Below are 17,661 nucleotides of genomic sequence, written 5' to 3'. Positions count from 1 at the left end.
TTCCTAGGTGTGTGTGCTTGTGTGCCTGCGTCGGCCAGGGATGCCGGAAAGCACATGAGGCATGCGAGTTCAAGTATTACGTTTCGCCGTGTGTTGAAAGTTTGTTCACTAATACAAATCTTCAAGGGCAGCTGAAACAAAATAAACTAAAGCGGTCAAATCAATAGCCACACAATGCGGTCTATGTTTCAGCTAAAGTGCTGGCATATAATCGGGTTTCCGTGTTTCCAATTTCATTAAATGGAATATCATAGGTACGATTTACCAATAGTTTTCTTTTTAACGTAGACAATAAATCGTATGGGTACTAATGCAGGATGGCAATGTAAAGTGTATGTCTAGGGAGAGGGGTACGACTAACCCAAACTGGCACTAAATAATTCTGTTACCTCTAAAGAAAATCCCTGACCCAACTCCTCGGAACACATTCTGTTTCGTATTACTGACCTGGCTTTACCTTTCTTACACATTGAAGTTGGGGTACTTCAAAGGTCCACAAATGCCAATCTTTTCGGAGAGCTAACCAAACATCCAGCATTATCTCTGGTGTACTGAGCACAAATCTAGTGGGCTGTTAGGCCATTCTGATTTAGTATACATCTCTGTGGATGATCCACGCCCGCACTCGTTCTGCCCACGTAATGAGCACTATTGAGCTGGAAGGGGTCCATGAGCTTGAAAGGAGCATTCTGATTATTGAGAGCTTAAACTATATATTCAGAATAGACACCATTACAAGTGATGAGTTGTGAGTTGTGGGAGGGGCAATAAAAACAGCTTTGATGACTGAGCCACCTTAGCCGCTGCAATTTGACCGTATCGAAAAGGTTGCATGTACAAAAAGTCCTAAAAATGCTACCACCAAAGGTTCGAACAGCAAAAGTCTGAACCTTTGGTGGTAGCATTATAGGTAAGTATTTACAAAACAAAAAAGATTTTGGGGGCTGCAGGGGTGTCCCCCGCAAACCCCGCTCACTATACTTTAGAGTATAGTGGAAAACCCTGCAACCCCCGTAAAAAAAAAAACCCTGTGGCGTTGGTTCCCGATCACGGAAGTGAAAGGGAACTGGCACCGCAGGGACTCAGCGTGAAGAAAACGTTAAGTAGCGTATGTTTATGTTGTGGGTGGGGGTATGGGTATGGGTATGTAGGGGTTATGTACATGTGTTCGCATGGGAAATGTGGAAACCTTTTGTGGTTCGCACATTTCTCATGCAAACTTTACAGCCGCAGGAAAATCAGCCACAGTCGGATAACGCAGATCCGCTGCTGCCGCTGTCTGCTGACCTCTAGAGGCCCCCTACTCCTTCCAGAGCATGAGAAATGCCTCTGCCACCGACTGTAGCCTCTTCCCCCTCGAAGTGAAAATGAAGGAACGTTTGGCCGTCTGTTGCACAGCTAGGCCTAGTGACTTTGCAGCAAGCTTGGACTCCTTGAATTTCTCTGAGTAATTGGTATTCAGGCTGAAGAGATTCTCCCCATCAAAAGCCACATCTCACAATTTAGTCTGCACATTAGGGGAGAACCCCGAAAAGTGCAGATAGGCCTGCTGCCTAAGGACCATAGCGGAACCCATCTTTCAGCCAACACAGTCCACCACATCCAGGCCCATTTGCAAGGACTGCCTGGCCATCTCCTTCCGTCATCCACCAGTTGCAAGAAACAGTCCTGCAACTCCCCTTCAGGGATGCACTGAGCTGCATGCTCAACTGCTTTCCACAGTCCAAGCAAATATTTTGCAAAGCCACAGGAGACATTAGTAGCCTTTAAAGCCTTGCTCCCAGAGGAGAAAACCTTCCTTTCTAGGGGTATCCACTTTCTTGCGCTCCCTGTCAGCAGTCAAATTGGACGTGGAAGAAGCTGCCCTGGTGGACATCGTGGCCGCCTGAACAACCAAACCCTCTGGTGTGGGTTGAGAGGAGAGAAAGAGAGGGTCTCCTCTTGCTGGCCTATACCTGCTCGTCAGGTTCGAATTAACCGGGGGAATGAAGCAGGGCCATTGCCATAAGGAGGCGACTGGGTTGGTTATAGCCAGATTGAATGGCATTCCGTAGTGGGACCCTCGTCAAGAATGTCTGAGTTCATAGCCCTAGACAGCTACAGCCGCAGTGTTCAGCCCCAAGGTGTCCACTACCCTGTCCCACGAGGGCCCTAACCTTTGCATTAGTATGGGCATGAGTGGGCCTGCTGCTATTTGAGATCTGGGGAAATGTCCAGCCCACTGGCGTCATGCAGTCCCTCTGCCAAGGCAATGAGGTCTGCCTGGTCAGCAAAATGGTCGGACCCAGCAGCCCCCTGAATAAATGCGGTCGACATCGCCCTGGTCTCGGTCATCTGTGCTACAAAATGTGTACCATAGATCTGAAGAAGTCAGATCGAGATAATCGCTGGCGACACCAGCTTGTCCATCGATGTTGAAGGAATGGCTATCTGTACCAACAATGTTCTGGGCGCCAGAGGCGCATCAAGAATGATCAGAGCATAAGGTACGCAGGAAGGTCCCGCATCGGAGACCAGCCAGACTTGCTTGGTGCTGAGCCCAAAGGCTCCCCTGACGCTGTCAGAATCGGTGCTATCCCAGGGCTGGAATCACCGGGGGCGCCACTGTAACTATCAGAGCTGGCTGTTTCAGGGGCTCACCAACACCCACATTCTCAAACATGGTCAACATCTGGGACTTGAAGTCCTCCCTGGACGCCGGCCCCCAAGACGACTTGCAGCATTCCACAAGGACTTGGCATCACGTCGGTGATGCCTCTTCTTTTTATGCGAGGATGACAAGTGGCTCCAAGAGTGGAATCGCCGAAGACAGAACTATCAACCACGTTGGTGACTTAGACAGCGGTCAGTCTAACGCAAGCTTAGCTGCCCGCTCCCAAAGGAACTTTGGGTTCATTTTGCTGCAGGATGCTCACCCCTCGATGTCGTAACCCGCGCGGAGGCACCACAAACAGATGTTATGCAGGTTGATAACCAACATCTTGGAGCCAAAATAGAAGCAGCGCTTGAAGCCCAAAATCCAAGGCGTTGACATGGAAGATCGCAATGACAGAATTTTATTAAAACCGGATCGCTAGCGTTCCTTAAGAGCAGCCTGCTGAGCGCACCAAAAAAAGGCACTGAGGTACGGGGCACAGCGACGCAGTACATATCCGATAAATATGACGCCCAACATCATGTCCGGAGCCAGCTTTCGAGTATCAAGTTAAGACGGATCGACGGCTGAGTCGAGGTCCACTATTCCACCCCTGGAAGTTGTTTCTGAGCAGCTGAAGCCAGAAGTGGACATCTATCCGATGAGGAATCCGTGGGAGAAAGCGATCCATTGAAACTAAAATACCCAAGCAGATTTGCAGACCTGGTGCAATGTTACGGTTATTTAAATTGTTTTTGAAAAAAATAACTGGTTATAACAATATGCACAAATAAGGGGCCTACTAGTATCTAACCCAGAAACAAGCATATAAAAAGTATGCTGGCACTGCATCAATGACCGGTTTTCTCCTCTAATATTAGTAAAAGCTAGTAACTGCTAATTAAGCGCTTTAGGATGAAATACATTATTTCAGAAACTTACCTGCTGACTGTATTGGTCAATTTTTGATTGTGCATTTGGAGACAGAGCTATGTCTTCAGCTCCGTAGACTCTTTGAGCAATGGTCCTGATCTTTTCAACAATGGGAAGCTGAAAAACAAAAACAAACTTAACACATTTGAAGCATATAGGATGCTGGAGCCTCATAGGTTTACATGTAATCCCTTCATTTAGTTTTAAGTACATTGCTTCAAGTACATCTAGGAAGAGAACCCGCCAGTGTCCAATACCAAGGTAAGTCTTACAACTGTCAGTGGTGGGACCACCAGCGGCAGATCTTCCATATACATCCACTCATGGCATCACCCACTCTGACATCACACATTCAAGCAAACATTCTCAGGGAGAAGACAAGATCCTACATCGTACTATATAATGAAAGGCCAGATGTATGTTTGTGCGAAGCCGACCTGCCCACTTCACCTTTTATCACTGTTAGAGGGATCTGTTGTCTTAGGCATGCAAGAGGTTCATCTTCCAGTTGAACAAAATGTGTATTTCAACAACAACATACAGTTAGCTGCAGAAAAGCGCATACTTCAAGTTGCATTCACTAAGAAAATATATGTTAAAAAATAAAATGTACATTTGATTAAGCACTATTTCTGTAACAAAATAAATAACTTTTTTTCAATGTTCTTATGTATTATGTAATTATTCATTGCAACATTTCTTGGTATGTATAATTATATAAATAATATTCTTCATGTAAGTTTTAAACTTTATTTGACTTCAATTTACTTTATTTTATGATGTCATATCTACTTCGAATCATGCTGCATGTGAATTGTATTACTCTGACATCCCTCAACATTATGGGGCTGATTCATGGAATTTGTGCGCCAAAAAATAGGGATTTGTGGGCCATTCCTCCTGCAAATCCCTGTTTAACAAATGGGGATTTGCGGGCACATTGGCGCACAAATCCCATGAATCAGCCCCTATATATTTGAGTCCAAAACCTGCAAGTGAAATCTAAGACTATGAGAAGCAACAACTGAACTGTCAGCGGATTCTGTGAGGTTACTACTCATCCACGTAAAAGAAGCAAGATCATTTACATTCCTTTTTCTATTACCATAAATAGCGTTAATCTATACCACATAATATACAACTACACTCTGAAAATGTCTTCCTTCACGCACATTAGCTCGTGTACATAGGCTTTCCCGCTAGTTGTAATATAAAAGAGTGCTATACCCAACAGTTCTCTCCAATAAAAAGTTTCCTCAGAAGACACAAACCAGTCTACTGCACTTCTGTGACAGTAGCAGATAAGCCTAAAAATGAGAATTAAGAGATCGGAAGGCAGGCTTGTCTATGACATTATCCACCCCAGAAAAGTCCCCACAAATTTCAGGCAACACATTATTTCCTCAACTTTTCTTTCTTTCCAGCTGGCAAATTAGTACCATGGGCATGCCCACTGATAGGAAAACCTTTTTGAACACCAATTTAGGTAAATAAAAAATCCCTCTATTTTTTGGTCTGGTGCTGGTTTTCCTTATAAGTGCAGATTATTCTGGCATGACTACAAGTCTGTTATTTGTTCAAATAATGCAGCTGGGAGGTCTTCAGTCACTGTAAAAGTGCATCACACTTGCCGTAGGCTTGCCATAAGAGGTCCATGAAGTACAATCACTCAAAACAGAAATGAGTGGCTATAGGAATTATTTAACTGTTTTTCATAAGGAAAGGCGAAGCCAAATCTCCACTTTTCAGTATGCATTCAAGTATGGTAAATACAAGTAGTCAATGAAAATTATACTCCTGAATGAATTGTTCAGAAGATTGGGAACACATTCAATGTACAGGTAATAGAAGAGCATAGAGAGATATATTCAAGCGAATCTGTGCTCTGTGTGGGGCCAAGTCTTACGGTTGTTTGCCGCATAATAGAGGCACTCCCAAAAAAGAGGATCATCCAAGGAGCCCTTGTAGACCTTTGCAGAATTCTGGGAAAGAGGTCTCAGGATTGTGGAATTAAGGGGTGCAAATGATGTTTGAAATGATAAAACAATGTACGACAAGTCTCCTAGTCTCATGCGCAAGAAAGCCATCCAGACCACATTTTTTAGTAGGGCCAGTTGCTGTCAGACGAAAGCAAGCAACTAACGTGCTTCCCTGTAATGCTTATAGCTTACCCCGAGGGAAGTGAATTTATGCCCAAACCAAACCAACAATAAAAGAAAGCCAAACAAAATGCCAAATAGAGGGTTTTGTATCCTTGGTGACAAATTAATCATTAGAGCACAAATCTAAAATTGGGAGAAAAGGGCCTCCCCACAGAGTGCCCAATGTATGTGCTCTTCACAAGTGTTATTAGTGGAGCGATCAAAATAGGAAACATTTGTTGTTGCTGTGAAAATGTAAAATTGGACAAAAGATGAACGAGTTGAGAGAACCACAATCATTTGAAATGACATGTAAGGTTCTGAAGCAGATGCATTACCTGCTGAAAAAAACATTTTAATGCCTAGCAGGCATAGTACCCTGGACACGTCTATGAATGTACGCACACACACACTGCTTGCTGAAAGCCACCTTTACATGATCAGGTCTTTAGGACCACTCAGGTAGTTGGAATCTTGAACTAGATAATTGCTTGGTGCACTGGTGGTTGTACTGTTGGCATACATCCTGTACAGGAGCATTTCTGGGCTCTGCAGCGACTGCACTTTCAGAAAATGGTACAAATTTGCAAGGTCATGATAGATGTGAGGTATGCAAAGCACCTTTTGCATGGTCAATGACGTTTGCTGTTCCTCTATACCCGCTAATGAGACAGACTAAGAGCCATGAACGAGCTATACATGTAACCAGCATAAAAGTATGTTCCTCTAACCCATATGCTGTGTGTGCTTTTCTACCCTATCCCCTCCCTTCATTCATTCATTCATTCATTCATTCATTCATTCATTCATTCATTCATTCATTCATTCATTCATTCATTCCTCTCAAAATGGTGAGCTGGCCTGACTCAGGTAGAGTTGACAGTTAGGCGTCAGGAGTGAAAATGAGACTCCAAACTGTTCTCCTTAAAGACTGGATATAAAGGAGGTTAGCTAACTGGTTGAGGGCACATTTTTGCATTTGTGTTACGGGGCTGGGAGCGGATGGCGTACAAGTATTTATTTAAACTTTTGTTTGCTTCCGCCTTACATCAAATACACAGATGTGTGCATGCACCCCTCTGGCTCTGATTCAAAAAAACGAAAAGGAAAAAAGATATTTGGAAACTATTTGAATTACCCAAGACAACAGACACTCTTATAAGAGTACTTTTTTCACGCAATTACATTGTACCCATAACAGGGACTGCACAAAGTGTAGGTAGCTGGTGATGTCAATAATCTAACTGTATCCTTATTATCCATAATAGCATTACCAAGTGAAGGGTATAAGGTCTGGGGCTACAACACTGTTACATCGACAGTTAATTTTCAATTATATTTTTTTACCGGAAAATATAGGGGTGGGGGTACCAGACATAGAAATGTCTGGGGGGATGGACCGCCTGAGGCCCATCAGTATAAAAATGCACTTCATCGTGCAAGCTATTTTAATTATATAGGATTACAACCTTGCAATGGTATAGATTATATTCTAATGCAGGTTAGTGAATAATTGTGGCACTATCCCCCGAATGGATAGCGATCATGAACCTTTCATTATTTCCCTTTCATTGGGGAAATCAACCTTGTGCATAAATAGATGACTCTTCCAAAGTGGTTGCATCTTAATTTATAGGCTGTTTTACCATGTTTGTATTCTGATTTGGTCCCTCTTACTGAACATTTTCTTAGCCCCAAATGGACAGATGTCACCACTCTTGGCATCCAAGAGGGTTTAAATAGTATTGTCTTCTCACATGTGGAAAAAACTAGTGGGGAATTGAAAACATTGAATAAGACCCTGGTTCGACAAAGAATTGAGAACAGTCCAAAAGGTCTAGTAGAGCGACTCCAATTAGGGAGACAGGTCCTCAAAGAAGAGGCAGACAAACTCAGATGGAACTATACATTGTTGATAACCAAGAAGGTGTTGGAGGAGGAAGAGAAGATATCCAACCACCGTGATGAAAGCATCACATGGCCATACCTAGCCCCCACCCCTGCTCCCGCCAGTTCTGCTCCTGCAAGCCAAAGCATCCAGACTTCCACTCCTGGCCCGTTCTCAGAGCCCACGCTCGTCCAGCCTCCCATTGCGAACATGCTTAGCGCCACCACACCCTACCCACCAGATCTGATCACACGAGGTACATACCACATCACTCACCCAAAACCCCCAAACCGACAAGCACTACCACCACTACTATAATGAGCCATTACAGGTTTTTATCACAGCACACCCCTAGGCCTGCCATACCTAAATCCCAGCCCACCCCATTCCTACCTAGCCTCTATACCCCCACCAGAAGTGACACCCCTTATACTGCATCTGAATACTCGCGCATTGTCCATGCAGACAACTTACACAAGGTCCTCTTAGCGCCCCCCGACCCTCACCAACGCCCTTCCCATCTATTTTGCTCACAGCCTTACCCATCCCAAAGGAAATCCTCACTTCTCCAACAGACCACCCCGGGGTGGCAGTCACTTTTCAGCGTACACCACCCGATTTGCCCATGGCACTGTCCTCAAACACTGCAGATCTGCGGCCACAAATCACCCTTTCACACAGCTCGCTGGCACACACCTATGCATTGGTGCACCCAGAACAGCCAGGCTCTGCCTCAGATCGTCATCCTAGGATTCTTCCAAAATACCTACAACCCACCCCATCAGGGGGGCTGGTAAGAACCTCTTACTTCTCTGCTCGCACCCAGCCCCCACCCCTACAGCAAGATTCCCATAACATCCTATTGCTCGCTTCCACCCAAACACCATCAGAACCGACACTCACTGGACAATCATCTATCTCTCAATGGGGTCCTAATTAAGGTCCGCTCATGCTGTGCCCATGCCAGCAATATCCACGTCCTCATTGAGGAACACCACCTTGATTTTCTGGCAGTAACAGAAGCCTGGCTCCACAGTGGAGCAGGACCCTCCATCTCAATCGCCCTCCCTCCCAACTATTGCATGAGAGCAGACAGATCTGACCAAACGGAAGGCAGCGTCACCCTCATCCATAAACATCCACTCGTTTTTTGGAGATACTCGTACCCCCGACCCAACCTGGCTACAAACTCCTCCTCTCCATGCTCCTCATCAACCCACAAACTACCATCAATCTCCTCATTGTCTACAGTCAACCCAACCAACTGAGCTGCCCTGAACTCGACATTCTCCTCCTACTTTCACACCTCATCAAGCCAGCCACCGAATTCCTAGTACTAGGGGATTTCAACCTTGGTTTTAATGTCACCAGCCAAAGACCTAACAAAAGCTCTTGATGAGCTAAACTTCGCCCAACTTGTCCACCACTGACCCACTCAAAAGGACGCACCTTGGACTGGGTTCTACCTTTAACACCTCTGTCGCCATCACCACTATATTTCATTTACTCTGGTCTGACCACTAAGCTAAGAACTTCTGCCTTTCCCACTCTCATACAACTCACATCCCAGTTGCCAGACCCCCCCCCACCCTTTCACCCTCTCACGCAACATATGTAGACTCACAGAAGCCTGCCTAGCCCCCACTCTGGCGGAACACTTTTCTACAAACACTCCTTCTTGTAATGATCCACAAGCCCAGGCCTCCATGATCCTCACAGCCCTTGCTCAGACTATATACCAACATGCTCCGCTTAAACCCAGAACATCCTAACCCAGACAGAAAAGCTAACACTTAGTTCACAGAAGATCTCACCTCCTTACACTGACTCATGCATGCCCAAGAACACACATGGAGGAAATCTCCTACCCCACTCAACCTGGAAGCCTTCCGAACCACATCCACACCCTTTAAGAACGCACTCATCTCGACAGAAGCCAACGACCTCAACACAAGGATTACCGAAGCCAGCTCCAGCACGAAAGAGCTATTCTCCATACTGAAAGAGCTTGAACACCCAGCCCCTAGCCCCTCCTCATCGACAAAGCTTGGTGCACCACTATTGAAGCAGCCCTTGCTAATAAAATGGAAAAACTTCAAGACAAAATCCTGGCCAAGAAACAACAACTCAATACACCCCCCCCCCCCCCCCCGCTGCCACCCAGCCACCTCAGTCCAAACCCCTCCGACCACCACTCCAATTCCAGTCCTCACCTATCTTCACACACAGAAGATATTACCTCCACACTCCAACACCTCAAACCCTCCAACTGCAGAGGTGATGCATGTCCTGCCGAAATGATCAAACTGTGCAGCCACCCTTGCCCCGGCCCTACCCGACTGTCAACTCCTCCTTCACCTCAAACTGCATTCCTACCTGGCCTTAAAACAGCTTGGGCCCCCCTACCCTTACCAGAAAACCCCAATTCAATCCCACCCTCCCTACCAACTACCGACCCATCACCACTGTCCCCTTAAAGCCTCAAAGTTTTTGACCACGTTGCCTACTCACAAATTCAAAACTACCTCGAACAGTACCAACTTCTAGGTACCAGACAAACCGGATTCAGCCTGAAACAGCCCTCAGATCTCAAAATCCAACTTGATCACACCCATGAAATAGGGAATAGGGAATATGGTCATCCTCCTCCTCTTAAGCATTTCAATGACATTTGACTTTGTAGACCATGTCACTTCTCCCATCAGGCCGCTCAGTGAATCAAGTCCTTCATGAGTGTCGCACCTCCAAGGTTTTCATTGGTGACCCTTCTGCTGACTCCATCCTGTTCCATGCAGCATCCCTGAAGGCTCATGCATCTCCGCAGCACTGTACAACACCTAAACTCCTCTTTGATCACCTCGATACGCTAGGGATCGCTTACACAAACTTCACAGTGACACGCAAGTCCTTCTGCCGATCTCAGGGAATTATGCCCAAGATGTCAAAGTGATCAGCCAGACTTACAGCGTCATACAGAACTGGATGGCTGACCATGATCTCGGTCTCAACGACGAGAAGACTGAGCTTCTCATTGCTGGCTTCCCTGACCGACTAAGCTCCTTAGACCCAGATTACTCCTCATCATTGATGGTTCGACAATCCAGGTCTCTAAACACGTCAAGATACTGGGCGTGTATCTGGACGCTGAACTTAACATGTCCCACCACATTAATGCAATAGCATCTTCAACAGCTTTCTCTGCCAAGGTCATCTCCCTGAGCAGAACATGTATCGCTCCCACAAACTGCCTTACCCTTGCACGAGTTATCATTGGCAGTACTTTTGACTCCTGCAACATACTTTTATAGCGCGTTAACGGTACAATTGGCCCAAGTATCTGATTGCTTTCGTTGCGCGAGAACGCCATGCCCTACCAGAAGGCGTTCATCACGCTTGACTGCACACAAGTCCTGAACATAGTGTCGGAAGAGTTGGGGAACACGAACTCCTTGCACATAACCACACCTGCGCAGGATTCCGAATTTCGGCAATAAAGCAAAGGTTAAACAATGCGCATTGGCGTAGCCGCTGCAGCGCCAGCCAGCACTGTGTATCAAACATAATTACAGTGCAGCGGTTAGCGGGCCGCGTGCTCACAAATAAAGTACAATTGCTGCAAACCGTGCAATCCTCACAGGCTTTCACCCTGAAAAGGAACGTTTTGCCGGCCAACGGCCACCACGGTCAAAAAGGCGAAACAGGCACTCCCTGGGCACTCCCTGGTGACATGTTCTGTGGCGTGCAGCCAGGTGGTTATAACGAGGTAGGTGGTTTAAGGGGGCGTGGCTTCATGTTAATTTGTAAATACAGAGTCCAGTGAAAATAACGAGCAGCAGCGTTGTCACAATGCTTCCAGAGTTGAGATGGAGTCTCCCCAGGAGAAACAGGCACTCACTGGGCACTCCCTGGTTTCCGGCAACGCTTCCAATAACTTGGTTGAAACTTCCACTGGGATAGAAACCACTATGTGCTTCCCAGTGCAAAAGGGAGTCTGTCAAGTGTGGGTTCTTGCCCCATTGTTGTTTTTGCCTTACATCCATTCCATGACAATGGATTTAACAGCTCTTAAAGCTATTGTACAGAGTCTCAGTGGAGTGAAATTGAGATATAGGCCCATTTATCCCACTCAATTGGTGTTCTCACCATTGACTGCCATATTCGTTTAGGCTTCACTAGCGTACCTACACTGCAGTTGGACACCACTTTTTACATAACCCCAACTGCCCTTTTCTGCGCACCAGCCACGGTAAAGTAATTCCACAGTAGATATTCAGTGGGCACATCTAGGAAAATTGGGAGGGTTGCCCTTAGTCCATTACGCACTTTGTAGTACATCATCAATTGTGCTAGTGATGCTCCCTGATAGCCTTACAAATCTCTACTGTAATACAAAAAGCCTTCACTGAATAGGTCGCCTACTCTACAATAGCTAGTTTAGCTAGTTCCCTACATATCCTTTTGTCAAAGGTGGAGTCCATTTTCCAGATATTGTCCCGATAGCCATTTGTAGGTAATGATGTAGGTTGGTTGTAGTTTTTGAACAGCCAGTGCAAGGCTTGAATTGATATGTTTACTGTATTGATGGATTTTGGGGTAGTAGTTTGTACCAGCGTTAATGTAATTGGGGCTACGATAGCCCTCCTCAAGTGCTGCTTGCTGTGCATACAATGCAGGGGCATGCAGTAACATGATATGGAATACTTGGGCTATTAGAAAGTGTCAAGTTCTGGCCTTCTGTTATGTTATGGATATTTATAAACGCGCACGTTCGCACGAAGGCATCTTTTCGCTAACTGACAGACAGCTGATAAGATCAACTAGAACAGATACGTTTTTAGGGAACGGCGAAAGGACAGATGATCAGAGATAGCCTGCAAAGAGTGAGGGAGAGAGTTCCAAGTCTTGGCCGTGGCAACTGAAAAAGACAGGACACCCATACGTGAAAGTCTGAACTGGGGGAATGAAACCATGAGAGCGAAGCAGACGAGATGGAGCATAGGGAAGAAACAGCCTGAAGATATTCCGTGCCCACTTTGTATTGTGCATCGCGCCTTCTACAAAGTGATTTAAAAAGAACACGCTCATCACCAGGTAGCCAGTAAAGCTGCCGCTGTAACGGAGACGTATGCGCACCCAGCGGAGGATGAAGAACAGACCTGGCTGCAGCATTTTGAAGGAGCTGGAGACGGTTCATAAAATAGCGAGGCTGACCAAAGTAAATCGAGTTACAATAGTCAACTGTACTAAGTACGAGAGCTGCAACAAACGGACCTTGAAATTGAGCCGGATGAAAGGAAGAACTTTCGGCAAGATTTTCAATTTGAAGTGCCCAGACCGGCAGACAGATGCAACCTGGTCACCCATGGAAAGGGATGAAGCAATTTTGACAAACAGGTTCTTTACAGAAGGGACAGGCATAGGAAAAGGACCCAGGGAAGTAGGCCAGAAGTCAGCAGTCCAGAAAGAGAGAGGGCTGGGGGTACCAACAAGAACCTCTGTTTTGTCACCATTAAGTTTGAACCAGTTCGCCGCCATCCAGGATTCCAGGTTCCCAAGGGAACCCCTCTGCCGTGCACCAGTATCGGACTAGGTAAGATCAAGGCGGACCAAGATCTGCGTGTCATCAGCATAGGAATAATACCTGAAACCATGGGACTGAATAAGGCACAGAAGTAGCCTAATGTAGATGTTGAATAGTGGCGGTGACAGTGCCTAGCCCTGCGGTGCCGCAGGATAACAAAACAGGTTTAGAACGAAAAGGGGGTAGAGAGAAACAGACTGGGAGCGATCGGCCAGGAAGGTAAAGAACCATGCCAGAACTTGACCAGACAAGCCAGCCGCTGATAGCAGGGATATCAGGGTGGGATGGTCAACCGTGTCAAACGCAGCTGAAAGATCTAACAAAATCACGGCTCAGACACCACCCTGATCGACCAGGAGAGCAAGGTCATTCAGCACAGAAGTAAGGATTGACTCAGTACCCCTCCCAGGCCGAAAGCCTGACTCGAAGGAATCCAATATTCTCAGTTCCTCATCCTCGTATTAAAGTGTCAGCGCGTCCCAGGCAACCTTCGGCACTTTCCTTTTCCAAACTAACCTCACCAAGAGCGAGTTCAGCTTCGGATTAGGACATGGATATGGATATATATATATTGTAGCATATTTGCTTATTTGTAGTCATTTGTAAAGATAAGGAATTATAAATCAATACCAAGATGACAAAATGTACGGTCTGCAGTGTCCAGAAAGTGCAACAATATAATATTTTCTTCATGGGTGAAAAGAGAGAATGGGAGGAGGCCTATGATAGTTTGGGGCTTCTCTTGGTCCAAAATACCACGTGGTCAGCGCAGGTAGATAAAACTGCTTTCATTTTGTCTAGACAAGGTGTTGTGATCCAGAATTATTCTTGGATCTACCAGGGTCAAGCTCTCCTTGCAGAGTTATAGGGAGCAGAAGTCGGAGACATTTTTATTTATTAAGCAAACCAGATGTAATTTCTCACAGAAACAACGTACATAGGATGCAATACATAGAAAATCGATGTGGTCCCTGTGAGAAACCTGAAGGTGTCTCCCTGACTAGTCCCTGAGGATCTGTCATCCAGCTGGCCAGGACACGGCCATCGCTATTGGATCCAGTTCCTGGGGGTGGACCAGTGAGGGAGGATCACCTTGATGGGGGGTGGGAGGGTGTAACACTGATGGGTGAGACCCGGTATCCCCATTCTTCTAACACCTTTTCCCATCCGGCTATATAGGATACTCAAACACTAACCTCCGCCCCCCTTTCTGGTACGAACACTTCAAACAGTATGAAAGACAACGGACTAACACCAGTGCCATTTACCAGACATGTCCCAAAATAAGGGTCAGGCAGAGTCGGGAAATTGACCAGAACAACATACACCTGACGGCCCTTTCCGTTTCCCACAGGGATAAAAGGTGGAGCACGAGAGCACAAGACGGGCAAGGCAGACCGCATGACGAGAGCGCTCAGTACAGCAAATCAAGAGGAGATAAAATACAGCGCAAACCGAGAGGGCGTCAAGCACAGATGCGTCAATGCCCTTTCTAAGCCAGGTTCGTGAACCCTCCACAGAAGGAATTGTAAGACCGCAAAGAATAGCCAGTGTGTGTTGCAGCCGATGTAAATGGTACACAGGGCTCTCCTACGCTGATAACCAAGCCAAGGGGGGATGTTACCATAGTGGTACCGGCCTTGACTCCACAGACAAGAATAGCTAAGCTGTTTGTTACAGCTGGTGAGTCGAGGGGAGAGCCGATAAGAAACCAGAATGTGTTTGAACAAAAGTTGCAAACAGCTAATTGAAGAAAAGTACAAAGAACTGTTGAAACGAGAGGGGAACACCAGCTGCAGAGAAGTCCGGCACCTCGTGGGTGCTGTGAGAAACCTTAGGGTATTCCCCCAAGTAGACCTTGGGAAACCCTTATTCAGGTGGCATGGGGAGGGCTGGTGCTTTCAGATCCCAACCCTGGGTGCGGACGGGGGAGGGAGGATCACCTGGGTAAGGGAACCCAGGGTTATGCTCAGGGAATTTCCCCCAGGTGAGACACAGTATTGTACCAGGGAAGATGGAGGAGGACGCTATACCTGGGCCTTTGTATGCTATAATATGTTTACCAACCTTCCTCCTGTTGAATCTATATTACCCAAACCTACCATCCCCTCAGTATGTAACAAAACCCCTAGGATCCCAGACCACATTGTATTTAGAAACCATCTCTCTCAGAATCCCTGTTTTCCTGTTCCATATCCGAATACGCCCCATCGTTCTTCTTCCCGTCCCTCCGATTATTATTTGCCTCACTCTCAACCTGCTCAGATAAATTACTACAGTTCCCACAATCCCATATGTTATGTTCTCCATCCCGGTCCTTCTCATCCATTTTACAATCCTTCCCTATGCCGTCCCGTAGGATACTCTGACACTCCAACCTCTCCCCTTTCCAATACAAAGACTATAATTTTCGATACCCGCACTTTTCCCTGATGTAGAAAACAACAGACTTGTAATAATAAAACTGTTTACCTGACATGTCCAAATACAAGGGTCAGTCAACTGATCAGAATCACACACACCTGACGGCCCTCTCCCTTACCCACAGGGATAAAAGGTGGAGCAAGAGCACAGTACGAGCACAGTGGACAACATGACAAGACTGCTAACCAGGCATGGCAGTTCAAGCCCAAGACCGCGAACAATAGCGCAAGTGTCTTGCAGCAGATGTCAACGGTACACGGGGCAAGCCTGCCAATAAGCAGGAGCGAGGGAAGCCCCCACGACCGTGGTACCGGCCTTGACTCCAGAGAAGCCGAAAGCCAAGCGGTTCATCACAGCCAGTGAGTCGAGGGGAGAGCCAATAAGAACCGGGCTGTGTTGAATGAGAATCGCCAAGTAGCACGTTTATCCCAAGTTCAATGAACTGTGACAAGTGTTAAGGGGAGACCAGCTGCAGAGGGAAACCGGCACCAAGTGGGGGCTATCTCGAGAGACTCTGGTCGGTCCCTATCTGAGCGAAACGTACCAGATGGCTGTAGGGGTGCCGCCAAAAGAGGTCAAGGTGGTCTTACAGGAGGTCTAGTAAAATCCTTGTTCTGTCGAAAGACTTTGATCTACAAACTGTGTGAAAGCAAGGGAAGTGAATCCCTCATTGAGAGAAGGCAAGAAGGGGAAGCGAATCCTTCAACACTTGAGAGTAAAGTGAATGTGAAGTTAGCAAGAGTGAACCCGACCGAGTAATGCTGACGAAGAGGGGGCAAGTCTTAAGTCCCAAGAAGAAGTGTGTTGACTTAAGTGAACCGGGCTGGGGGATGTCCACTGGAACCGTTTTAAAAGACAAACATTTGGGAGACTGACAGTCAAGAGGGGTCCGAGCCCGACCAAGGGAGATCCAGGGGTGAAGCGATCACCCAAAGTTCAGTAAGAAAAGAACTGATACGTAAATTGAGGAATACGATAAGTGAGGGGTCGGCGCCCAGAAGAGGGGGAGCAGGGGTGGAGCCACCACCATACATGAATTGTGGTTAACAATTGAGAAGGGTCAGCGCTGAGAAGCGGGGGACCCTGGGCTTAACCATTATTACCCTAAGGAACATCCATTTGATTAAAGGAATGTTTGTTCTGTTAGCTCAACACAGCAGGCCCTCGAAGGCAAGAGACTTTCAAGTGAAACGAGACTTGGCCATCGACGGCCCTGATGGCTGAAAGCTGAACTGTCATCTCGTACTGGTTAAGCTCTAGAGTGTGCTGTGCACCACAATCCCACCTTACCCCGTGCTCAAAACGTGGGGAAGGGAGACCCATGCTACCGCATCCTGACATATTTGAGAACACTTCATTCTTTTCTTGAAAATTGTCCCACACCCTTTTTTGTATTAGTTGTAAGGTTTGGCAATAGGTTTCTTAGTTTAGGCTTTTTTATTTTGAAACACCACTAAGACTGCCTTAATTTTCATTTGATGGTCGATGCTTGCTCCCATCTTAGATTTAGGTTTATATTAGGCATTTTTCCAACCTGAATACAGCATTCATTGTTCGATAAACACCCTTAAACTCTGATCACTTGTGTCTGTGTTACCTGTTGCCTCCTTGAGTTCCTTACAGTGCTTACTCGAGAAACTCTGGTCGAACACCCTATTGTTGAAACTACCGTTACCAGAAGGCCTTGGGAACGGGACGAGAAAAGTCTCAAAATGGCGCTACAGGGGTCTCGTAAAATCCTCTGTACCGTTGAAAGTCTTTGATCAGCAGAAGGCTATAACGTTAAAAGAAAATGAATCCCGCAGAGTGAATTTCAAGAGGAAAGAATTGTGTGAAAGGAAAGACTTGGCAAGAGTGAACCCAATGGAGGGATGCCGATCGAACGGGGTGAAGTCTGAAGTCCCAATGAACAGTGTGTTGACGAAAGTGAACCCGGCAGAGGGGTGTACACAGTGAACTGTTTAAAAAGATATTAAGATTTGTGAATGTCACAGGTGAGATTGTTCTAAAAAAGCTGTAGTGTACAGAACGGAGGGAGGCTGAGATTTGAGATGGGCCT

General features: G+C 46.4%; 1 protein-coding gene across 1 annotated transcript in view; it reads right to left on the bottom strand.

Moving 5' to 3' along the window:
* Nucleotides 1–17,661, bottom strand: part of MTHFD1L (methylenetetrahydrofolate dehydrogenase (NADP+ dependent) 1 like) — a 2,103,853-nt gene that overhangs the window by 435,366 nt on the left and 1,650,826 nt on the right. Inside the window, exon 25 of the mRNA XM_069608130.1 lies at nt 3,578–3,685. Coding sequence (XP_069464231.1) covers nt 3,578–3,685 — 108 coding nt within the window. The remainder of the gene's footprint in view (nt 1–3,577; nt 3,686–17,661) is intronic.

The sequence above is a fragment of the Ambystoma mexicanum genome, chromosome 4q (genome assembly GCF_040938575.1).
Source record: "Ambystoma mexicanum isolate Mex_15411 chromosome 4q, UKY_AmexF1_1, whole genome shotgun sequence".
NCBI classification, from domain to species: Eukaryota; Metazoa; Chordata; class Amphibia; order Caudata; family Ambystomatidae; genus Ambystoma; species Ambystoma mexicanum.
The sequence above is the reverse complement of the archived record's forward strand: the minus strand, read 5'-3'. Positions and strand labels throughout refer to the sequence as shown.